At 35.0% G+C, this 21,558-nt stretch overlaps 2 protein-coding genes across 3 annotated transcripts in view; one reads left to right on the forward strand and one right to left on the reverse strand.

The window, feature by feature from the left end:
• Nucleotides 1-21,558, forward strand: part of LOC145668685 (uncharacterized) — a 742,633-nt gene that overhangs the window by 355,582 nt on the left and 365,493 nt on the right. The gene's annotated exons all lie outside the window — the stretch shown is intronic.
• LOC145668686 (uncharacterized) overlaps nt 11,926-21,558 on the reverse strand; it is a 50,394-nt gene continuing 40,761 nt past the window's right edge. Inside the window, exon 2 of the mRNA XM_081736756.1 lies at nt 11,926-16,211. Coding sequence (XP_081592882.1) covers nt 15,083-16,147 — 1,065 coding nt within the window. The 5' untranslated portion in view covers nt 16,148-16,211 and the 3' untranslated portion in view covers nt 11,926-15,082. The remainder of the gene's footprint in view (nt 16,212-21,558) is intronic.

The raw sequence follows: 21,558 nt of genomic DNA on the forward strand, positions 1-21,558 counted from the left end.
TTGATTGTTCTTCCAACGATATTAAGTGAGATAGCCAGTCTTCTTGGTAGCTGGCACCAATAAACCTCAACTGGTCCATGTAATTGAGCAGGAATCGAATCATCTCTCCTAAACACTAGCTCTTAATTCTTGATAAAGATTACTTGCCCGAGAATATATTTCTTCATATAATGGCAATATCACATTATCTTCTGGAGAATACAAAAGCTCACGCAGTTTGAAGCACATCTGTCTTAAAATTCTTCCATCTTCAATGTCTGATAATGCCTCAAACTGATAACGCCAAAGTTACTGTCATATGGAACTCAACACTTCGCTTGTTCCCAGCAAATATATGTCGAATAGATGACTGAAAAATCTAATCCCATTTTTGTAATACTAAGTCTAAGCCACGCACATGTATGTACAAAATGCATGCAGCGATGCAAAAGAAGTTTAAACTTGAGCTGTCTCACATGTAACAATCACACAAACTGCTGTATTTTAAGCGCACGTTCGTAGATGTCCGTACCCTTAATTAACACTGTTGTGGCATTGCTTTTTTGCACTAACTGATTCATGTCTTCTACCATGGACAAAGCACTATAGAGAGAGTCATATTCAGTAGCTGGAGCTGCTAGATCACTTCTGATAATGGTTGTGGAAAAATGCATGGGTATGCTCTGCAGCAATACTGAATTTGTAGAAGCCCATGTTGGCATAATAGCAGATTTCTTTATCTCCCTATCATCATTAACTGATTTATCAAAACTATCAGCATCAGTTCTTCCATATTCATTGTGACAGAAAGATGCATATCTCCTTTAGCCTACCCGACATAACCATGGGACGTAAAACTTTTAAGAAAGATGCATAATACCATGCAAGACCAGAGCTATGGCATCTATCGATAAGTACTATGACATCTTGTAATGCTTCTGTTATTTAAGTGTTGAATTGAATCGGGTAATTCTCGAGCTTTGGCAGGGATCGAGAACGAACTTACATCAAAGTAAATCGAGTGACACCTGGAATCACCAGCGGACGAGGTAAATGCACATCCATCTAGTTTGTCTCTGCGAGCGGTCCCGGGCTCGATTCCCGATGGGGGCACTCGGTCGAAAAAGTGTTAAAAGCTTCAGACCAGCTATCCTGAATGATATTTTCCTGGGTTTTCCTCATTCACACCAGCAAATGGCGGGGTGGTACCTAACATAGATCCCAGGCCGCTTCTTTTCTTCCTTCCCTTTCCCCGGTCAGTGTGATCGTCAAGGGACGTAGTCCCTCATGCTTGACGGGCTAACATGGCCGTAGTTGCCGAAAGCCTAGAAATCTAAATCCTAATCCCACCTACTTTGTGCTTCTGATTCGGAATTGAAAGTGTCCTATGCAGTATTCTTTGTCCATCTGGTATGCACTCCTGAAAATCAATATTGTCTATTGGGAAAGAAATGGGTTTATCGTACTTAAGAAATTGCAGGCATACATGCACTACCAGTCTCTCCTGCTCCGTGTAAAACAGTTATTTCTTTTTCCAACTTCATTGTTTCACTCTACGGAATTCCTAGACTCAAGTAATGTACCAAGTCAATCAGAATCTTGCTTGTCTTTTGTAAATACCTAAGAACAAGCCAACAGAAAACAGTCTCTCTCCACCCACTACCTGTTGTACACTGATTCGACATTTGCCTATCACTTTATACGACTCGGAAAAATAAAATTGATAGACTAGGCCAATGATGGAGAAACTACGGCCCATGGGCCAGACATGGCCCCTAAAAGATTCTGTCCGGCCCGTGACTTGATTCCTAATTTGGCGAATGAAAAGGATAGGATTGCTTCGAAAGAGTTGTCTTTGAAATAGCTATCAGTCTTAGAAACAGACTGATAACTGAGCATTTAATTTCATTTCTTAGAATCAATACATCCCAGTTTGAATCAGAATATAAGAATCTTCAATAATTAGGCTTACTATTTTGAACAAGAATTTTGTAAAATGCATTATGTTGTTTTAATAAATTACATTGGGCCGCCTAAATGTTTTCCTTTTTTCTTTGCCTCCCTCGTCAAAACGTTTGGTCATCACTGGATTAGACTAACTAATTTCTCCAACTCACTGCATTGCCCTCACTTAACTGTCTACTTGCCATTCCTCCAATATAGTTATAGATCTTCATCGGGCGACTCAAATCGATGAAGTTACCTTTAAATTTCCACTTGGCGCTTGCTTTTATCTCCCACTGAAGAATGCTGCCTGCTTTTGATAGACAACTAATGTATTTCTCATCGTTCAGTGTTTTTCGCAATTCTGAAACAGTTTCTCCAAGCATACTTTTGGACAGCATTTGTTCACTCTCTTTCATTCGAGGCGATTTTACAAATTCCGCATCGGAAAAATCTGTGTTGATCTCCTTTAAATGTTTGTTGTAGTCTTTCAGAGAACTGGTGCCACTGTTCTCCTCGAGTAGCTGGATATAATCTTCAATCATGATATTCATTGTTATCACACTATCAGCTCTTAGGGAACAACTGACCATATTTACAAAGTCCAGTTTAGAGGAAAATCTGGCGACATTCATTTTCAGATTCATCACTTCAAATGGTGGGAAACCAGCCAAAAATAAAACTTGGCACAAAAATCTAGCTTTGGAAGATTTTTACTAAAGGGCAGATAGTAGGAACCCTTGATAGATAGAAGGGATTTATAGAAGGAGCCATATTGACCGCCGTCTTAAAAAAAGATACAAAAGGGAAGGGGGAAATTTTGACAATACTCATGTTCGGATTCAGCTTTGCTTCTGTCTCATCATTGAATCCTGTCATCTAATTTGATCCAGTTTCTGTTTTATATTTTTATTTCTACGATGTTCATGTTAACATTATCCTCCCTTCCTCGGCTGTCTTCCGATTGCGATTCCAGTTTAAATTTTCCAAGCGTCCCTGTTTTAATATTCTGGCACCATGACATTCCCATTTGAAACTCCAAGACCTAATAATCTTAACAATATTTCTTAAACGGTATAAATTATGCAGTTCGTCGTCATAAAGGTTCCGCCATTTTCAAATCTCTTTCCTCTTGGCTCCTAATATTCGCCTTAGTATTTTATTTTCAAAGATTTTGCGTCCTTCCCTGGAAGTAAGCAACCATGTTTCTCAACTGTAGAGCATAACAGCCATAATTATCGTTTTATATATATTAAGCTTTAAATTCTCCAATAGAATTCGCAAAGACAAAACAAAAATAATAACACGAAACCCCTGCTTTCAGTTGACATTTAATTTCTTCTTGGATATGATTTTGATCTATTAAGTTGATCACCTATCTATCTATTAAAATGCTACAATAGCAACAAAGGCGCCTGAGCTCCAACCTATAAGTTTGGATTTCAAACTTTGATTTACGGTTATTTGTTATTTCACGTTTAATAAAAACAAATATTTTAAAGTATGTGTACTTTAAATAAATTATTTAATTAGATTCGTTTTCCATAAAGTTTATCCTTTTTAAATTATTGTTCAAAGCCTTTGTATTTTATTAAAGTTTTTTTCCAAAATCATTGCAAATGAATTGTGCTGCCATCTTTTGAGTTCTTTTAAACTATACGTTTGTGGACGTTTATATGTTTGTGGCCAATTCTTTCGACAATGAGATCTCGGAAACTACAGGCTATAGGAGATGACGTTTTCACTGGTCGATTGGAAATTTTGCGTAGATTGTCCAGCTCTAATTGAATATTTAAAAAGCATGGTCGTTATTTCTTTATTACATTTTTATGGGTACACTGAAAGTGTTAAAATTAAAAAAAGAAATAAAACTAACTAAAGCATCATAACCTACGAGTTACACATTCCAACAGTACACAGTTGTATATATATCTGAGGCGTTTGTTTCATAGCCAAATGATAATTAAAAACGAAGGATAACCATTTCTCCAGTCTAGGATGAATCTTTATTGTTTGGAGTGTTTTACTCAATAAACACCGTATATGACTGACATTATAATTATAATGCATTTGCATATTACATACTGCATGCAAGAAGAAAGTAAACACTGGTCGTACATAAATTAGAATCTCCAATCGAAAGTAGGCTGAAATCTTGCACACCGTGCAAGATATTGAAAAAGTAATCGAAAAAGTCTCCCCTTTATGACACCCCTTGCCGATTTTTTTTTTTTTTTTAATTTATCAAGACGTCCTTCACTTGGGTCTGTAAAAGGATATGTACAGATCTTGTGAGGAATGACAAGGAGATTCATGCTCATATGTGAATGATGCGCTGTGTAGAAAGCGCATGTTCAGCTAGTCTATATATTAATATGCTAGGTTTATATGTTTTTCTCCAATCTTTTCGACAATGAGATCTCAAAAACCACAAGTGCTAGAAACGTGCCGTTTTCGCTAATGGATTTCAAATTTTGTGTAGATTGTCCAGTTCTAATTGAATATTTAAAAAACGTGGCCCTTATTTGTTTATTACATTTTTAGGAGTACATTGGAAGTGTTGAAATTTTTAAAAAGTAAAGCAACATATCGTACGAGTTATACATTCCAACGCCACACAGTTGTATATGGGGATAGTATATCTCAGGTGTTTGTTTCATGGCCAAATGATAATGAAAAACGAAGAATAGCCATTTCTCTAGCCTAAGATGAATTATTATTGTTTGGAATGTTTTGCCCAATGAACACCATATATCACTGGCAGTATAATAAATTGTGTATATAATGTATTAGCTTATTACATACTGCGTGCAAGAAAGAAAACACTGATCATGAATTTGAAACTCCAACCGGAAATAGGCTCAAATCTTGCAAACGGTGCGAGTATTGAAAAAATAATCGAAAAAGCTCGCTTTATGATACCTTTTGCCGATTTTTATCAAGACGTCCTTCACTTGTGTCTGTAAAGGGACATGTACACTGTACAGATGATGTGAGGAATGACAAGGCGATTCATGCTCATATGTGAATGGTGCGCTATGTGTAGAAAGCGCAGGTTCAGCTAGTCGATACTTAGAAGTGTTGACTTTGTCAAAAGTATTACTTGATATTTTAACATACCCATAATTTGCAGTATTACTGTCGTGGCGAATTTACATATACAGTGAAACTTGTTCAAAACGGAATGTGGATATAAAGGAAACTTGCCTATTGTGAACAAATTACTCTGTCCTAGCCAGTAATGTAGGTTATGCAACGTTAATTTTTTCATATTAGGTTTCTATTCAACTCGGAAACGGAAAGGAATAATTGAATAAAAAAAAAAAGCTTAAATATTACGGAAATATTCTCAGAATAATCCACGCTAGAAAAAATATTTTCAGTATACTCCAATACTTTCACAGCTTTCATCTTGTTCACGTACTCTGCATTGTTTACGGGTAATTTAGTACATATCTTTTGACAGGGTACGAATAACGGTGCTTCATAGGTACTGAAAAGAGGCGAGAACGATCAAACATCATTACTTTTCGCTTTGTCAATGCTGAGTGTCTTAGCTCGTTATTTTCCTATTAAGCCTACTAACCGCACAACACAATCCACTGACATTGTTATATATTAGCGAGCTAGTTTGTTGCTAAGTTTTAAACAGTGAATATCATTGCTAAGTCGCACATCTCATTTCCTCTTAATGATGATGTTAGTAACTGAAGATAAAGAGAAAGACAAACTCTCTGTACGGGAAATAATAACACCATTTAAATGAGGGGAAAACGTTAATTTCTGATGCGCTAAAATCACGGATAAATTGCTGCAAGGAAATTGTCAAATCAAAAGGAAACCAAAGACAACCGACAACGAATAAGTTAACAAAATCATCTTGGAATTGCTCACCAATGCAAGGTCAAAGAATGTACACATATGCGTACGAATGCCCTAAAATGATGCTCATAAAATGTTCTTTAATGAGTTTAATCTAGTATAGGATAATGTAGTTCAGTGAAATTCAATATGAAATCTAGTGTACGCAAGTGTAACATAATTATATAAGTAGTAATTGCATACTACTATGGGATTTTGCATGTATCAGTGTAAAAGTGAAGTTAGCGATAATTTACACTCCTAAACAGCAGATATACATATTGGTATACACTTAAATTAGGATAAAATTACACAGATTTTCAGTAGTCTGTGTGTACAGTTGTGTATAATGCGGAAACTTGTCCAATTCGGAAAAATAGTTCAGTCGCTTGAGATTCCGTTTTCAACGTGTTTTACTGTTTAATTTTCTCCCAGTTTTAAACCCATAACCCTGCAGTCATTTAATAAAACCTCTGCGTTTCTTTCTGTTGTCCTCGTATCATCTCCTATCAAATTGATGTCATCAGCATAGTCATAACCTTGTGAATGCCATTCAGTACTAGGGTCTGGTTGCTATCTTTAATTTTCCTCATAGAATATTCCAAAACAAAATTGAATAATAATGACGATAACGCATCTCCTTATTTCAGGCCATTTTCGACATGAAAGCTTATGGACACGCACTTCCCTGCTTGGTCTTTACTTTGGGTTACATTAAAACTCATTTTAATTCATCAATACCAAATTCGGTAAGAACGTTGTATAGTTTTTGTATCATAACCAAGTCGTAGGCTTCTCTGAAATCAACATACCAGTTTCTCTTCAAGTATTTGATGAATGGCAAATAGTGGTCGGTAGTTGATCGAATTAGCCTAAATCAGCACTGATAATTTCTCCTGTTTTCACATCTTAAAAATTTTAGACTTTTATAAAAGTGAATTTATTTCATCTTGTGATCTTTAATTATAATATGAAGTTTTGTTGCTTTGTGTTATGCATTAAGACTAAAAATTCAGTCAAATAATGTAAAGTAAAAAAATTATTTGTGATGTACATGTTGTTAACGGGACATTTTTTTCTTAAACATGTACTGTTTGTGTGGAACTCCCCTACCTGTCCCCAGGTTTCGACTGTAGGAACAGTAGCGATTTGTTTATATGAAATATGGTGATGTACTGTTTCCGTGAGGGAGAAGGCAATTTAATTAAGTCTCTCTTCTTTTTTTTTCTCATCGCAGGAGCGTCATTTCAGATTTTGCTTTGGGGGGGGGGGGGGAAAGACCACTTAATAATAGTAAAATTTCGCGTTTCTAACTGATTTACTACTATTCTATTGATAAAATCTATATACATCTCAAACTCAGGGAGGACAAATGCCCCTCCCTGTCCCCCTAAATGACGCCCTTGTCTCAGCGTTTATCTTTCTGGCTTTTAAATCTTAGAAAAACTATTGTTTTAATTGTAATAGGTATTTGGCGAATTTCTTTGTGTATTCACCTGCACGCTCGTTTTTGCTTTGATAAAGGAAGAGAAATTGTCACGGTCACAACTTGGAGGAGGCCTTTTCGTAGGCTGTTCTACAATGCGCATGCACAATCCAGTAAGTGTGTGGCACGGTGGTTGATTTGATTGTATACAGATTCTTGCTTGACTGCGACTTTGCTTGGCTGATATATCCTGTTTGTACTGAATATGCGGCTAGGCTTAATCTGGCGGGCGAGACGATACATGTTCAATTGGTTGATGTGTGGTCAGTGTTTAAATTCTTATCGCCATCACTTGAAGGTTTGAAAGCGAAATATATTATCTCAAGTTTTTGTGTGAACGAGCAACCAATTGAAGATCAAAATTTGTCACCGTATAAAGAATACAGGTGGCGCTTTTTTTTTACTTCAGATATGAAATTTTTATAGATGTATTTCAAAACCAAATGGCAGTACACTATTATCTCAATTGAGAAGTTTGATGCAATAGGGCATAAGTCTGAAACATGCAGTTGGAGAAGAACTATGTTGAAAATTTAAGTAGTTTTTTTTTCTTACATAAAACAACGTAATATGCAGCATTTTATTGCTATATTGAATTGAAATGTTACCAGGAGGCTAAACAAGCATGGCAAAAGCCACAAATGTGTCTGATGTATAAAAAATGGGCGTAAACTCGCTTACGTCCTTATTACATCAAACTCCTCAATTGCGGTTATGGGTAGGAAGTTGTTAATCTAATCTATTGTCGGAGCCCTGATCTTACTTGTCTTTACAACACAGATGACATCCTTCTGAGCACAGAAGAATATAGAATATACTTTCTCTGCTTTCATTCAAAGAATTCAGATTTATTATAGGAAATCGAAAAGTTTCGTATTTTTATAAGTATTTGTATTAACAAAGATGTGTGTGTATGTGCAATCACGGTCAACCTTTTTTCGGGTACTATATATAAATTCTATCTATAACTTTTCAGAACCTATTGACTATTTGTATAGACTTACAATCTATTTTATGCATAAATATCGGAAGTCTTAAAGGACTGTTATGCCCATCCATCTGTCGAAAGACACCAGATCAAAAACAATAATACATATCGAGAGGCGGTCTTTTGAAATAATTGATTCAGCACCCCAATAATAGGTTCCATCTCATCCATTAGCCCAGTAATTCCGAACCTTTTTTGACCGACGACACACAATACTGAACACGCGACACATTTGTTTTTGATTAATAAAAGTGACGATATTGGTAATAATAATATGTAATATCTAATTCTTAGTATCACTTATCCAGTGTGCAAAGACCGATATTTATACGCAAACAGTGAGTTCTTTTAAATACAAACATGTCGAGGGGCGTTCGATAAGTGCCAACCTATGTACATCAGAAGTTCGATTTTAATACATATAGACCCTATTTATATTCGCGAGTAAAATTAAAGTGAAATCAACACTGTGTGTTCCACGGAGTTTGCCAACGCATGACCTTTACGATGTTTGAGAGGCCAACACGCAGATAATTTTCAAGATATGTACTAATGTGTTCCTCTTTCAGATTTCATTATTTCAATTGCATTGAAGAAAATACTGATTCACACAAGTGTGACGTTGAAAATGAGCAGAAGTTTTATGGCTCTCTTGGCGACTGTGGGATACAGATATAATGCATACATTTACTGGAATGTCTAGAATTTTTTTCATAGTAGAAGCGGATAACGGTTTATGCGTTGATCGCCATGAACAAATACGGTAATATATAGCGACAAGCTGTTTGGATCAATTCAGCATCTGAAGAAAAGATAGTATCTTCACCCGTATCATCATCATAGGTATTCTGCCTTTATTGGCAGGTCACTTGCCGCAGCTGAGAAGCTTCCATGCTCCACGGTCCTCCGCCAACCTCTTTGTCTTCGCGTATGATCTTTCTGTTTTTATATCATCCATTAATTGTAGTCTCCTTCGCCCCCTCCCTCTCTTTCACGACACCGTACCCTCTAGGACGTCCCTCATGATACAATCTCTTCTTAGGCAATGTCTCAACCAGTTTCTCTTCCTCTTCCTAATAATATCTAAAAGTGTTCTTTTCTCACCCATTATTTCTAACACTCTTTCATTCGTTTTCCGCTCGACCCAACTAATTCTTTCCATCCTTCTCCACAGCCACATTTCGAAGGCTTCCAGTCGATTTTCATCACCTTTACGTAATGTCCACGTTTCCGCCCCATACAGTACAACACTCCACACGAAGCATTTTATGAGTCTTTTTCTCAACTCTATTCAAGGTCCCACAAAACAGACTTTTCTTCCTCCTAAAGGCTTCTTTCGCCATTCCTATCCTTGCTTTTATTTCACGTTCGCACTTCATGTCATTACTAAGCATACTACCCAGATATCGAAAACTATTCACTTGTTCTATTTGCTCCCCTCCCACTTTTATATTTGACACAGACCCCTTCGTTCCAATCACCATGGCTTTTGTCTTTCTAACATTTATTTTCATCCCATATTCTTCAAAGTCCTTTCTCATTTTTTCTAACATTTTATTGATTTTCTTTTCAGATTCTGCAACAAGCGCCATATCGTCTGTAAATCTTATGCATCTAATCATTCTACCTCCTACCAAAATGCCATTATCATCATATAGGCTCTTTTTCACTATCTCTTCTAGATAGACATTAAATAGTATTGGCGAGAGGCAGCATCCTTGTCGAACTCCCCTTCCATTTGCACTCTCTTCCGTCAGTTCTTCCCCTATCCTAACACTTACTTGTTGGTTCATGTATAAGTTTCTTATGAGTCTTCTATCTTTCCATTCCAACCCTATCTTCGTTAGAACTCTCAACAACAATTCCCAATTCACGCGGTTAAAAGCCTTTTCTAGATCAATAAATATAACATACACCTCTTTCCCTTTTTCTATAAATCTTTCACCGATCGCCCTTAATAATCCAATTGCATCTCTTGTGCCTTTGCCTCTTCTGAACCCGAACTGCTCCTCCTCAACTTCCTTATTTGTTCTTTCATATAACCTTCTGTTGAGTATTCGGAGCAGAATCTATCTACTACCACCCGTATCTGTCTACTAAAATTAGAAGTGGTAGAAGTGTAGTGCTACTTCCGATTTCAATAATCTCTGTAGAGCGAAAATAGTAAGAAATAGTGAGTAATGTTTTCATTTATATGGATGCAGGTTCTATCTTTGATCCTTTTCCTTATTACAACCAGAAGTTATAAGTAGGTGCTTTTTCAAGTTTCTGTATTCAATTCACATAGTCAGGAGTTCTATTGTAGTTTCACACTATGAAATAAAACTTGTTTAAATACCTATGTCTAAGTTACTGAAACCATTAGAAGTATTTCTAGAAGGTCGTTGGGTTCCAAACAAAGAAATGAAATCTGTACCAAGAAACACACTAATACACTATATATAATCCTGTATACTTCAGAATTCATTATATAAGAATCTAGAACATACTATTTTATTAGTTACGTTAAATGTGAAGTATTTCTGTCACTTTGTGAACATCTTTCACTTTATACTACGTAGATGTGGAGGTTAAAGTTGAGTAAAGTCAGAGTTTTTTCTGTGTTGGGGATGAGTGGGGAGGTGTCGGCCAGAGATGGCGTGGGTCAATGAAAACTTGATCCATGATTCACCGTGACCCACTATGACCCACGAACCACCACCCACCAATACTGATTGTCATGAACTCTGACCCATGATCCACAGCCTCTTCTCCACTGACTGAAGAGTTTACACTTATAATAAAACAAGGCTGTAAAATAATCATTAATCGAAGTTTGAATTTCTACAGTCAATCACTCAAGTACTGCCCTGTTACAATACCGGTGGATCTGGCTTTTATGATATAAAGTGGTAGTGATTGTCATGGGCCATATCACGATGAACTTCAATTTGATTGTCATATATATTTATTTTCGTGCTTAATTAGAGACACTTTTCAGTGAAAAATAGGATGAAATTTGGAAGCCTCAAATCAGAGTAAAATAGGCCAATGTGAAGAAAAAAGTGTAAAATTTGACTATGTCCTGAAAGCCAAGTAGTAAGTCTTATTGTTATTATTACAACTACAAACATCAATATCCAAAAGTACCTGAAGTTTTTTTTTCACTTACGAACTTTTTTTTCACTTCACTTACCTTTTTTTTCACTCATGTTAGATATATAACCTACTCATCTCGGGTAAGTAATTAGTAACCAATGAAAAAGGAAAAAAAAAATAGACCTTGAAAGTAAAACATAGACAAATTTACCAGTGTTCAGAAGATGCTGTCTCTAATTCACTGAGTAGAATGGGTCGATGGGTCAAAGACTCAAAGTGGGTCACGATGGGTGGTGGGTCGCAGTGGGTCACGTCCTATTTACCCATTCACAAATCTTGACCCACAACCCATGTCGTCTTTGGCTGCGAAAACAAGCGTCAAAGTGTAAACTAATGGGTGAAATTAGTAAATGTTGCCGTCTGTTGTTCGTACTACCATTCATATGCATAAAATGTATAATTGTTCTTGTTTTCGAATCAATTTAAATTGAAATACAAAAATAAACGACTAGCGAGATCGTATTTTTTAAATACTTAAGGAATAGTTGCTGGTACTTGAACATTATCATGAAAAAACAACTTACTAAAGTTAATTATAACGTTTACAGATAATTCATTTTATTGAGTTTCAAGAAATTGAATTTGTCTTACAGATGTTGATATTTAGTTGACAAAGACAAAGTTCATCCATTTTCAAAACTTCAAACGGGAATGTAGTTAACTCAAAAATTCCATAAATCTGTTGCAAAAGCATTCTTTTCTTTTTTTTTTAACAATTAATCGGAACTGCTAAAAATAGGGAACAATTTTATAATTACAATTCACGATAAACATTATATTTTCTTTATCTAAAAATCTAAAATAGTTATATTATTTACAATACGTTAAAATATGGAAGCTTAGGGCAGGTTTCACTATTATATTAACATATTATTATGATATAGTATGTTGAGCAGGTAGTTAAGGACGTGAAATTCACTCCAAACCTTTACATGGATAGTATACAATCTGGTTCATACTTAAATACACAATCGTGTTATTTCGTTTTGTGATAGGAAGAAATTCTTCACAGGACTGGACAATTCGATGTTGCTAACTTTAACAACGTAAAATAATTTGAAAATAGTTCGTTCAGTTGCAGTTTTTTCCTTTACTGTTTAAGGAATGTGCGGAACTTAGTCGTTCAAATATATTAAATCTGTTCAGTTATTGTTTTACATCTATATATTAAAATGTTACGTTCATGTAAAAAATTCCTTTCGTCGATGAGATCTCGGAAACAGCAAGTTGTAGAAACGTGCCGGTTTTGCTGGTCGATTACATATTTTGTGAAGATCTGCCAGTTTTCATTGAAATTTTCAAAAGTGTATGTCGTTACTTTTGTATTTGACATTTTAGGAGTTATCGTGAGCCCATAAGATCAACATTGTCTTTAAGACCTGTAGAACCGTAATGAAGCGTATTCGGATATGGATTTATGAGAGATGCCATTTATCTCTAATCCAAGTTTGCTATAAACTCACTCCAACATTTATATATTAAGTGTCACTTTCGTTTATATCGATTCACTCCCTTTGTACGTCACTTATGTCTGTAAAGGAACCTGTACTTACTTAGTAAGGAAGTGGGAAGGAACTCCATGCCGATATTAGAATGATGTATCTGCGTAGGTTTAGCTAGTACTATTTATAATAACACAAAACCGGAAGTATTTTCTAAACTAGTAACAGATTTTCCTAATATCATCTAATATCATGCATATTATTGCTTTCCCTAATTGATATACTGTGCATGATAAATACTATTAACATTTAAACAAAAGTTTGAATCGTAATGTAAATGAACACAACTTTTCAGATTTATTATTCTGAATGTATCGTGTAATAGTGATCATGGTAGACATGCTAATTTAATAAAAATTATTGTCCCGAACTACATGAGCTCCCACACTTAATCGAATTCGGATCTCCCACTTCAAAGGCGTGTATGCTATCAACATAGTCACCAAAGAGTTCATAAAACATTAGGTGTCCTTTCAAAACATTTATTGTTGAATTGTATAATTTTACAGTTGAGAAAGGAGGAAGGTCATCCATGGACACTTATGTCTCCGCTCTTACAACGGAAATTCCATTATTAGTGGTGAGACAATGCGTCCTTTACAAAATGGTATACACTCCTTCGTAAGGGTTTTATGTGAGAGGATATGACATGTACCCCTTAAACTTAAAATTACTACATGCCTTTGGAATTACAGGTCGGTTTAAGGATGTAAGATAATAGCCGGAAGGTGGACATGGCCTACGTACTTCGTGTGAAGCTTAAATGACTTCCGTTATGTTTGTGCTATAAAGACGTATTTTCTCCTTCGGTATGCAATTATATTCTTACTATAAATAGTAATTATTTCTTTCTGGGAAATATTTTGATAGATATATTCATTTTATTAATTAGGTTACAATATGTACTTTGCTGTGTTGGGAGGTAGTGGCTAGCTGTTCAAATTACATTGTATACTTTTTTCTGTTGTAGGAATATTACAGAAACCTTAAACTTCGATTTGTTTTCTTATTTTGAGTGCAGAGCAGACCCTAAACTGCATTGAAAATATTAGTGAAGCGCAATAGAAAGTATGTTTCGAATGGTTTCACATGAATCTATTATAATTAAACCTCACTGTGGTATGGAATTGATTATTTTGATTGTAGTAGGGAATTGATTGGTAATTTTGAAATTCTTTGTAACACGTGAAAAAGAATACCTCATCAGCACATATAAACACATACTTTTACTCATTATTATCGACCTTGGATGGAATACCCGACATTGCTGTGTGCAGTTTTACTAAGAGCTCTCTTCGTACAACCCTTTTCCCGTAAAATGGCAAGTTATTCAATTGAGTAAAGACCATATTACTATTTTTATACATATCCTTCGTATTAACTGGTACAAAGGAGAATAATAGCGGTCTAATGTTGCCGATTGTCCATAAATTCCGACACCAAGGGTCTCATTCCGTACGGATTTTCGTCAACCAACGCAAAACGTGTGTTTTAGTTTGCGAAAATCGGATAGCACTTACAATTGCTTGTTTCTGCTTTGGCGTTGAGGTCCACAAAATGTGAAGACTGGTACGGAGTGAAACCCTTAGTCTGAAGTAGTTGATATCCATAATTACATTACGAAAGAAATAATAATAATGCAGTACTGTACTTTAAATAAAATACAATATCCAATCTGATAGTAAAGTGCCTGCTTACAATAAATTTAGTATATAACTTCAACAGTTTTAGTCTAAAGTGAGGACTTTCAAACTGAATCAGCCTTTTCAAATTTTGTTCGTTGCTTCCTATATTCGTTAAAGTGAGATTTGTAAAATCGTGGGATGAGTATCAGCTACTAATAATAATCGATAGATAAATCAGTTATTTCTTTCTACTTTTGCCTTTTTTAGTGCCAATAAATAGTTAGCAGGATATCGAGTTGTCCAAAATCCTGTTAGTTATCAATACAAGAGGAATGTATTATTTTCAAATCATATTCAGAGATCTATAATACATAGTGAAACAACTTGGCACACTGATGCTTAAGAATAAAAAGAACACATTCTGCACACACTCACAAACACACAATTCCAAAATTGTTTAAACATAGCGGCGACGCGTTGGCTGGCGATCGTGGTAAAGGAGACGCCATTCTGTGACAAGTTCATAGTGTCCTCTTCGAAATCTTCGGCGGATGTCGAGTCATTCGTTCTCTGCTGTTGTTGGCGAGACAACGTTGCTGCGACGGATCCACTGGCAACAGCAGAGAGTCTTCAGGAAAATTATCGTAGCATTGGAAAGATCGTCGTCAGTGAAAATATAAATAAGCGGGGAGACAACACCACACACAACCACAAGTAAGGAAGCCCATGGTAAAACAAAGTCTTTTTCTGCCCAAGAGGTGAGTTCTGGGGTGGTAAACGTGGGCCCAGCTCTTGCTAACAGATGCATTGTAATGGGTAAATAACAAAGAAGAAGAATCAGGAAATTGCCAAATCGAGCTTTAGCTTCACTTGTATCAACACGATACGTGGGTTCATACGAAGTTCCAGCCATTGGTGCTGAACCTGGTGTTTCACAAATGGGTAGTTCTTCCGTTTCTGTTAGTGGTTCAACTCCTGCACGGCTTCTGATGAATATTCCAACAAACATGTAAATAAAAGCAATGATATGGAGGAAGAATATCAACGCCATAACTCCTGTGAATGTATTTGTCCATACATTTGGCATGTAACAAAACTCTTTCCAGTTATTCCATCCTATCCACGGGACGAGGGCAATCACTAGAGCTTCCACCCACACACCACCAACCAGGCAGGACCACAAACACGTATTGCCTTGCATTGCAGCAAATTTTGCTGGCTGCACAATTAGCAGATGTTGCTCGAATGTGAGAAGAACATTGTTGGCAAGGGTGGAAAACACACACAAGAGGAGGAGTCCGGAACTGAGCAGGTAACACGATGAATAATTAGCAAAAAATTCGAGGTCCGTTGGTGGAAGAAGAGCATCAGTTGGAGTGTCATCTCCTAAAACTCGGATCGATATGATCTTAATGGGGTAAATTATTGTAAATGTGGTGAAAAGCCCCGAAACGGATTGACTGAGAAAGAGTACATTTTTCACATTACACAAATGGTGGTGACAGATGAAGATGAGTCCTAAAATAGCGTTGGTAAGGAAGCAGATGGTTGCTGTGGCTACTGCAAGAACAACGAAGAGTTTCTGATCATCAGTTGGCCCAAACTCAAGATCATCTCCTCTCATGTTTGCTCCAACCAAGTTTCAGTGAACTTAGATGAAGTTCTTAGCTTCCTTGGTCTGGAGAATCCTGAAATAAAGAAAAAAATAACAAATTATCAGTAGTTTGTCTAAACAACACATGAACTAAGTAATTACTTTTTCTAAGAATTATATTCGAGTTATTTTAAAAGAAACCTCAAATTTAATCTTCAATTCTGTTGTACGAACTTTCGGATTAATGTCAATTAGCTCTGATTCAAAAATTAAAATTTGCTAACCACATAAATATTTTGTTGAAAATTACATTAGAACATTATGAAATTATATTGGCTCAATATCTCTCGTAAAGGCCAGTTTTTAGCCTAAGACTAATCATGTTTTGCAATAAGACACACTAATTTATTTCAAGTCAGGAATGTATATATTAATACATTATCCGTCAGTGAATCTTTTTCTTTCTCTCGGATATCACATGTTCTATTTACCTAACGTAGCGATCTGGGATTTTTACATGAGTAAAGTAGTACCTTTCTATTCTGTGGTCCCAAAAATAAGGATTCAGGTAGGTTTGAAGTGAAAGATAGGTGGAGAAATAAGAGCAGATATACCCTGAACAAGAGAACTTAGTCCTTAAGCTTCAATACACAAGTAAATACTGGCACATGTTAATTAGTATTTCTACAATGTTAATTAGTATTTCTACAATGCTCTACTAGAGTTTTAGAAGGTCGGGTTATGCCAAATTGCATGTCTAGAGAAATAATTAAAAAACATCAATTTACAGAGTACTTTTTTGTACAGAAAATGAAAATACATTTCATAAAAAATGTTACGTATATGTGTAGAATAGAGTTATTACACGATGTAGATCTTGAACATTATCAGTTCTGAAACAATAAATGTAGCCTATTCCGTTTTATTCATTTATTCATTCATTTGGTTCATCGGAACTTTACCTAAAACTAAATATGTTTTGGAATAAGTAACACGAATTCAAGTTGCGAGTTTAGCACGTGAACCATTAATGGCGGTTTTTGTGTCTGATGTGACATGTTTTAAATATCAGAATCAATATATTCATTGAACAGAAATCAGTTAAGGCTCTGAAACAGTGATGCTAATTACATATGTATGCCTATTGATGCCAATTACGAATATCCATTGTGACACTCAATGGTTTGTATGCTGATGTTCGTCAATAGTGGTGTATGAACAAATATCGTGTTATTGTAGTACAACACTGCTTTTATTACTTTGTCAAATAAATATGTCATTAAAAATGTGCCATTAATACCAACAATAAGGCAGTTTGATATTTAAAAATGAACACATTACTTAGACAAATACTCAATAAAAGCCACTTGATTATCAATATAAATAGTGTAGTATAATCAAGTGTAACTTTGTTACATCATCACGCCAATGCGGTCTAGCCTATTTTGATGAAATTCTATAGAGATAAATCTTGATCCGGGGAATGTTTGTACCACTTCACGTTGATGAAACAGTTATCCTGAAATGAGAATTAATCAATGTTGTATCCATAGAGTTCTTATAATAAGGGAAGTGGTGGCATGTGTAATACTGCATTGTGGGAACAGTCTAAAATTTTATGTCGCTGTTGTTAGTTTTCTCATTCTTATGCTTTTGTTATACACGTCGTTTTTAGTTCATTTTGGTCCCTTTTATAAAGCAAATGTTTATTTTATTTATCCTATTATTATTATTATTATTATTATTATTATTATTATTATTATTATTATTATTATTATTATTATTATTATTATTATTATTATTATTATTATTTATTCAAGGCTGCAGGGATCAACTATAGTCATTTTGCTTTTCTCTTTGACAGTTATCAACATAGTTGATTCACCTAATAGTCTGTACACATATGTAGACGGAAGGTGGACGAAGAAATAACAACGCATCGATCATATTAGCGAGAAAACGAACAAATGTGTGTATTGCGAAGCGCTCGTAGAACCACTAGTTTATATTTTCGTCGCGTAAGAGAGAATTATATTTTAGTTACAAATTATGTTAAAAATATTAAAATCTAAACTCAAATGATACCTAGTAGGGTATATTATGAACTTAAAAATTTTAACTGTGCTGTTGCATTATTATTATTATTTCGTTTTTAGCGGTTTAATAAGAAAACAACTGTTTCCTTTCACATCGGGAAACTGCGGTGGAGTTTCGGTAGTGTTTTAAATTATGGTGAATCGGTATTCAAACCAGAAGTAGTAGATCCTTTCACTTGCAGTAACGGATAAGTTTGGAAGTGAAACCTGTTGTTGGGATGCTGAAATAATACCTAAAAGAGTTTCTATCCGTTAAGACGGACGACATAGCCATTAAAGTAAAATTTCCTAGACTTACACATAGTATAGTTTGGAAGTTAAAAATCAGATTTCAAATTCGCGTTGTCTATTTTCATGATATCCGTAACGCACTGTATTTCGAGAATGAAATGAACTATCGCCAAGTGGTCATCAATTTCGCCATTAATCATCTTTTGGAGTTTCGACTGGCGACTACTCTTGGTTTAGTTAGGTCATTTTTTCGAATTTGTAATGCAATTGAAGTCTTACATATGTGTAATGAGTATATATATATATATATATATATATATATATATATATATATATATATATATATATATATATATATATATATATATATATATATATATATATATATATATATAAGGACCTGTCTGTCGCCACCGAATGTTACCTTTGCTGGTTAGCTACAATCAGAACCATCTACGCTCGATTGAAAACCTATCTAGTTTTTTTTTTTTTTTTTAAAAAAACTTGTTCTGTATTAAATTGAAAAAGTAATTATTCCAAGTTCTACCTGAAGCATAAAATGCTAGTGATTTGACGACTTTTTCGTACTTGGTTGGCTTTAGTATATTTGCAGTCGAAGTTGAATTATTATATATTTTCATCATTTGCGTATACTCTCTAAGTGTATTTTTTGCAACAAGGCTGTAAAAAGAAAGAAAATCATTAATTTCACTTTCTCCTATTTTGCATGCGCGTGATACCTGATTAGAGAGTTTGAGCATGTTTTATGTCATAATTTCTAGTTTGATGGTTTTCACAATATTGGAAAACATCGATTTCTGACAGGCTGCCAGCCGGTAATTAATGCTTATCGAATCGTATTGATGTGCTGCAAATGTTTCTATTCGACTACGTAATAGAATATATGCTCAGATCATTAATCACGTTCAAAGGCACGTATTATTGGCAGAACAATAATAACAATAATAATAAAAAAGAACATTCATGTATAGAATGTTGATGTCCAGATGCTGCATTCACATGATTACGTAGTCTCTGTTGTTACAGTTTCATCAATTGTTTATCAACTGTTGATAACTGCGTGTTTAAAAATACGTAAAATGTACAGAATTATGCGTTTATTATATGTGATTTATGTATAACATAGAAAATATAAGCATTACTAGTCTTCGAGCTAATTTTAATGTGCCGTTCAACGTTATTCAGTGTATAGAAATCCCTAGATTGTAGTTACAGCGTCTGACTTTTGGTAATTTAATGTTTGTTATTTACGTGCGGAACTAATACACTTCCATGATTTTTAAAACGCGATCGATTATTACACTTCGAAAGTAGATTTTAGATTTTGAAGCTTCAATCCATCTCTTCTATATTGATACAAGTTCTATTTTGCTGTTATTGTGATATTACCAGTTACTACATGTAGTCGGATGTCACATTCTCCTGGAACGTTGGACAAATGTTGGCTAATACCGTGGTTTATAATAAATTAGTTTACACAACTCCGTAGCTTTAATCAAGAATCACTGTTTAATATTGAGGTTGAAACCAACCCTATCACTTGCACCGTTGTGAATGCTGCGTAATCAAATGATCAATGCTGTATTGAACACGAGATTTGTCAGTCCCAATTACCTCATAGAGTATAGGTGTTTCCCGTATATTTCGTAATTTCCATTTCTAGTTCGAGTGAAGGGGAATCTTAATTCGTATTAGTTGATATCTTCTACGTTAAAAAAAAAAGCTCACCTTTCACCTAAAGAAAGATGTGAGCTTATATTTATATATATATATCAGCTTTCTGACTAGCTTTAGTATGACGAAAGAAAGTGCATATATATGTTTAATAACATATATGTTTTATTATTATTAAAATTATCCTCCGACTCCGATATAGACGTGTAATCGGTTAATTTGAACTTACTGCTGTGGGAAATTGCTCTTTTTCACAATACACTGTAATTTTATGTACTAGGTGGTATGAGAATTTCACGTTTCTCTAATTTGCTGTCCATGATGAAATCACACACATGATAACCTATGTGGTCAGAATTGCATCAGCTCAGTTTATGTGCATATTGTCTCTTTGATCTTTCAAGGGACACTCGTTCTTTACGTGGCCTATCAAAAGCATTTTCAGTAAAACATAAACTTGTATCAGAATAAATGTAATTCTATTTTTTTTAAGTGGCTAATATTGGAGAAAAGGTTGTCCCTCTTTTTTAAAAAAATATTAAAATTAGATATTTTATGTAAAAGAGCCTGTTTAAACAGCATTTTGTTCACTGCCTCTCTGAAGATATGCCTTATAATCCATGTATCTTTAAGTATTGCTAGATTTGATTGAGGCCCTTTGATTGGAGGCGAATTGTGTGTTTAATTAGGGAAGGATAGAAAAACAGAATCAAACATTAGTACTGCGAAAACCTGTCAAATTACATTCTTGAAAGCTGACGTTCAAAATAATGGTCATTATTTGCCAGTACTGTGCCAAGAATGAATAAAGGAACATTTCCAACAAGGATATTCTCAGCATCGTTGTGATTCAGTTAATTCATCGTCCCGTACATGAATGAACATATGTTAGCAAGCGCAGATGAGCTTCCCTTAGATACGGATTTTGCTTTTGTGTTGCACGGTCTCCTGTATATCATTTAGAGGTTCAGCGTAGCGTGTTAATTCTCCTTACTTAGATATCCACTTGCAATGTTGTGGTATGAATAGAGATGAATCCAGTCAACAGTCGTTGCTCAAGAACAGTGAGCAGCTCTCCTGTTACACTACTAACTACACAGTTTCAGCTTCTTATGCATATTTAATGTTTCGTATCCATATAGTATGAGTGTTTACATGGTAATGATCTCTATCCTTGTTTCAAGTCGTGCATAATTTTGTCAGTAAATAAATAATAATCATGAAAATGCGAATGTTCGTAAGCATGATAATTAGATACACTGTGTTGAAAACTGTAAATGTGTTTGAATCACTAACGCCCAAAAGATATTACAGTACTAACTAGTTAGAAGGCGCCATGGATCGATTTCAGTTCATGCGGTGTGCGAATTTGCGGAAGTCTGCTTCTCAAGATTTCAGTGAGATATTTTTTTCATTCAT

This window comes from Thermobia domestica, chromosome 13, assembly GCF_964235325.1.
Source record: "Thermobia domestica chromosome 13, izTheDome1.hap1.1, whole genome shotgun sequence".
Lineage (NCBI taxonomy): Eukaryota > Metazoa > Arthropoda > Insecta > Zygentoma > Lepismatidae > Thermobia > Thermobia domestica.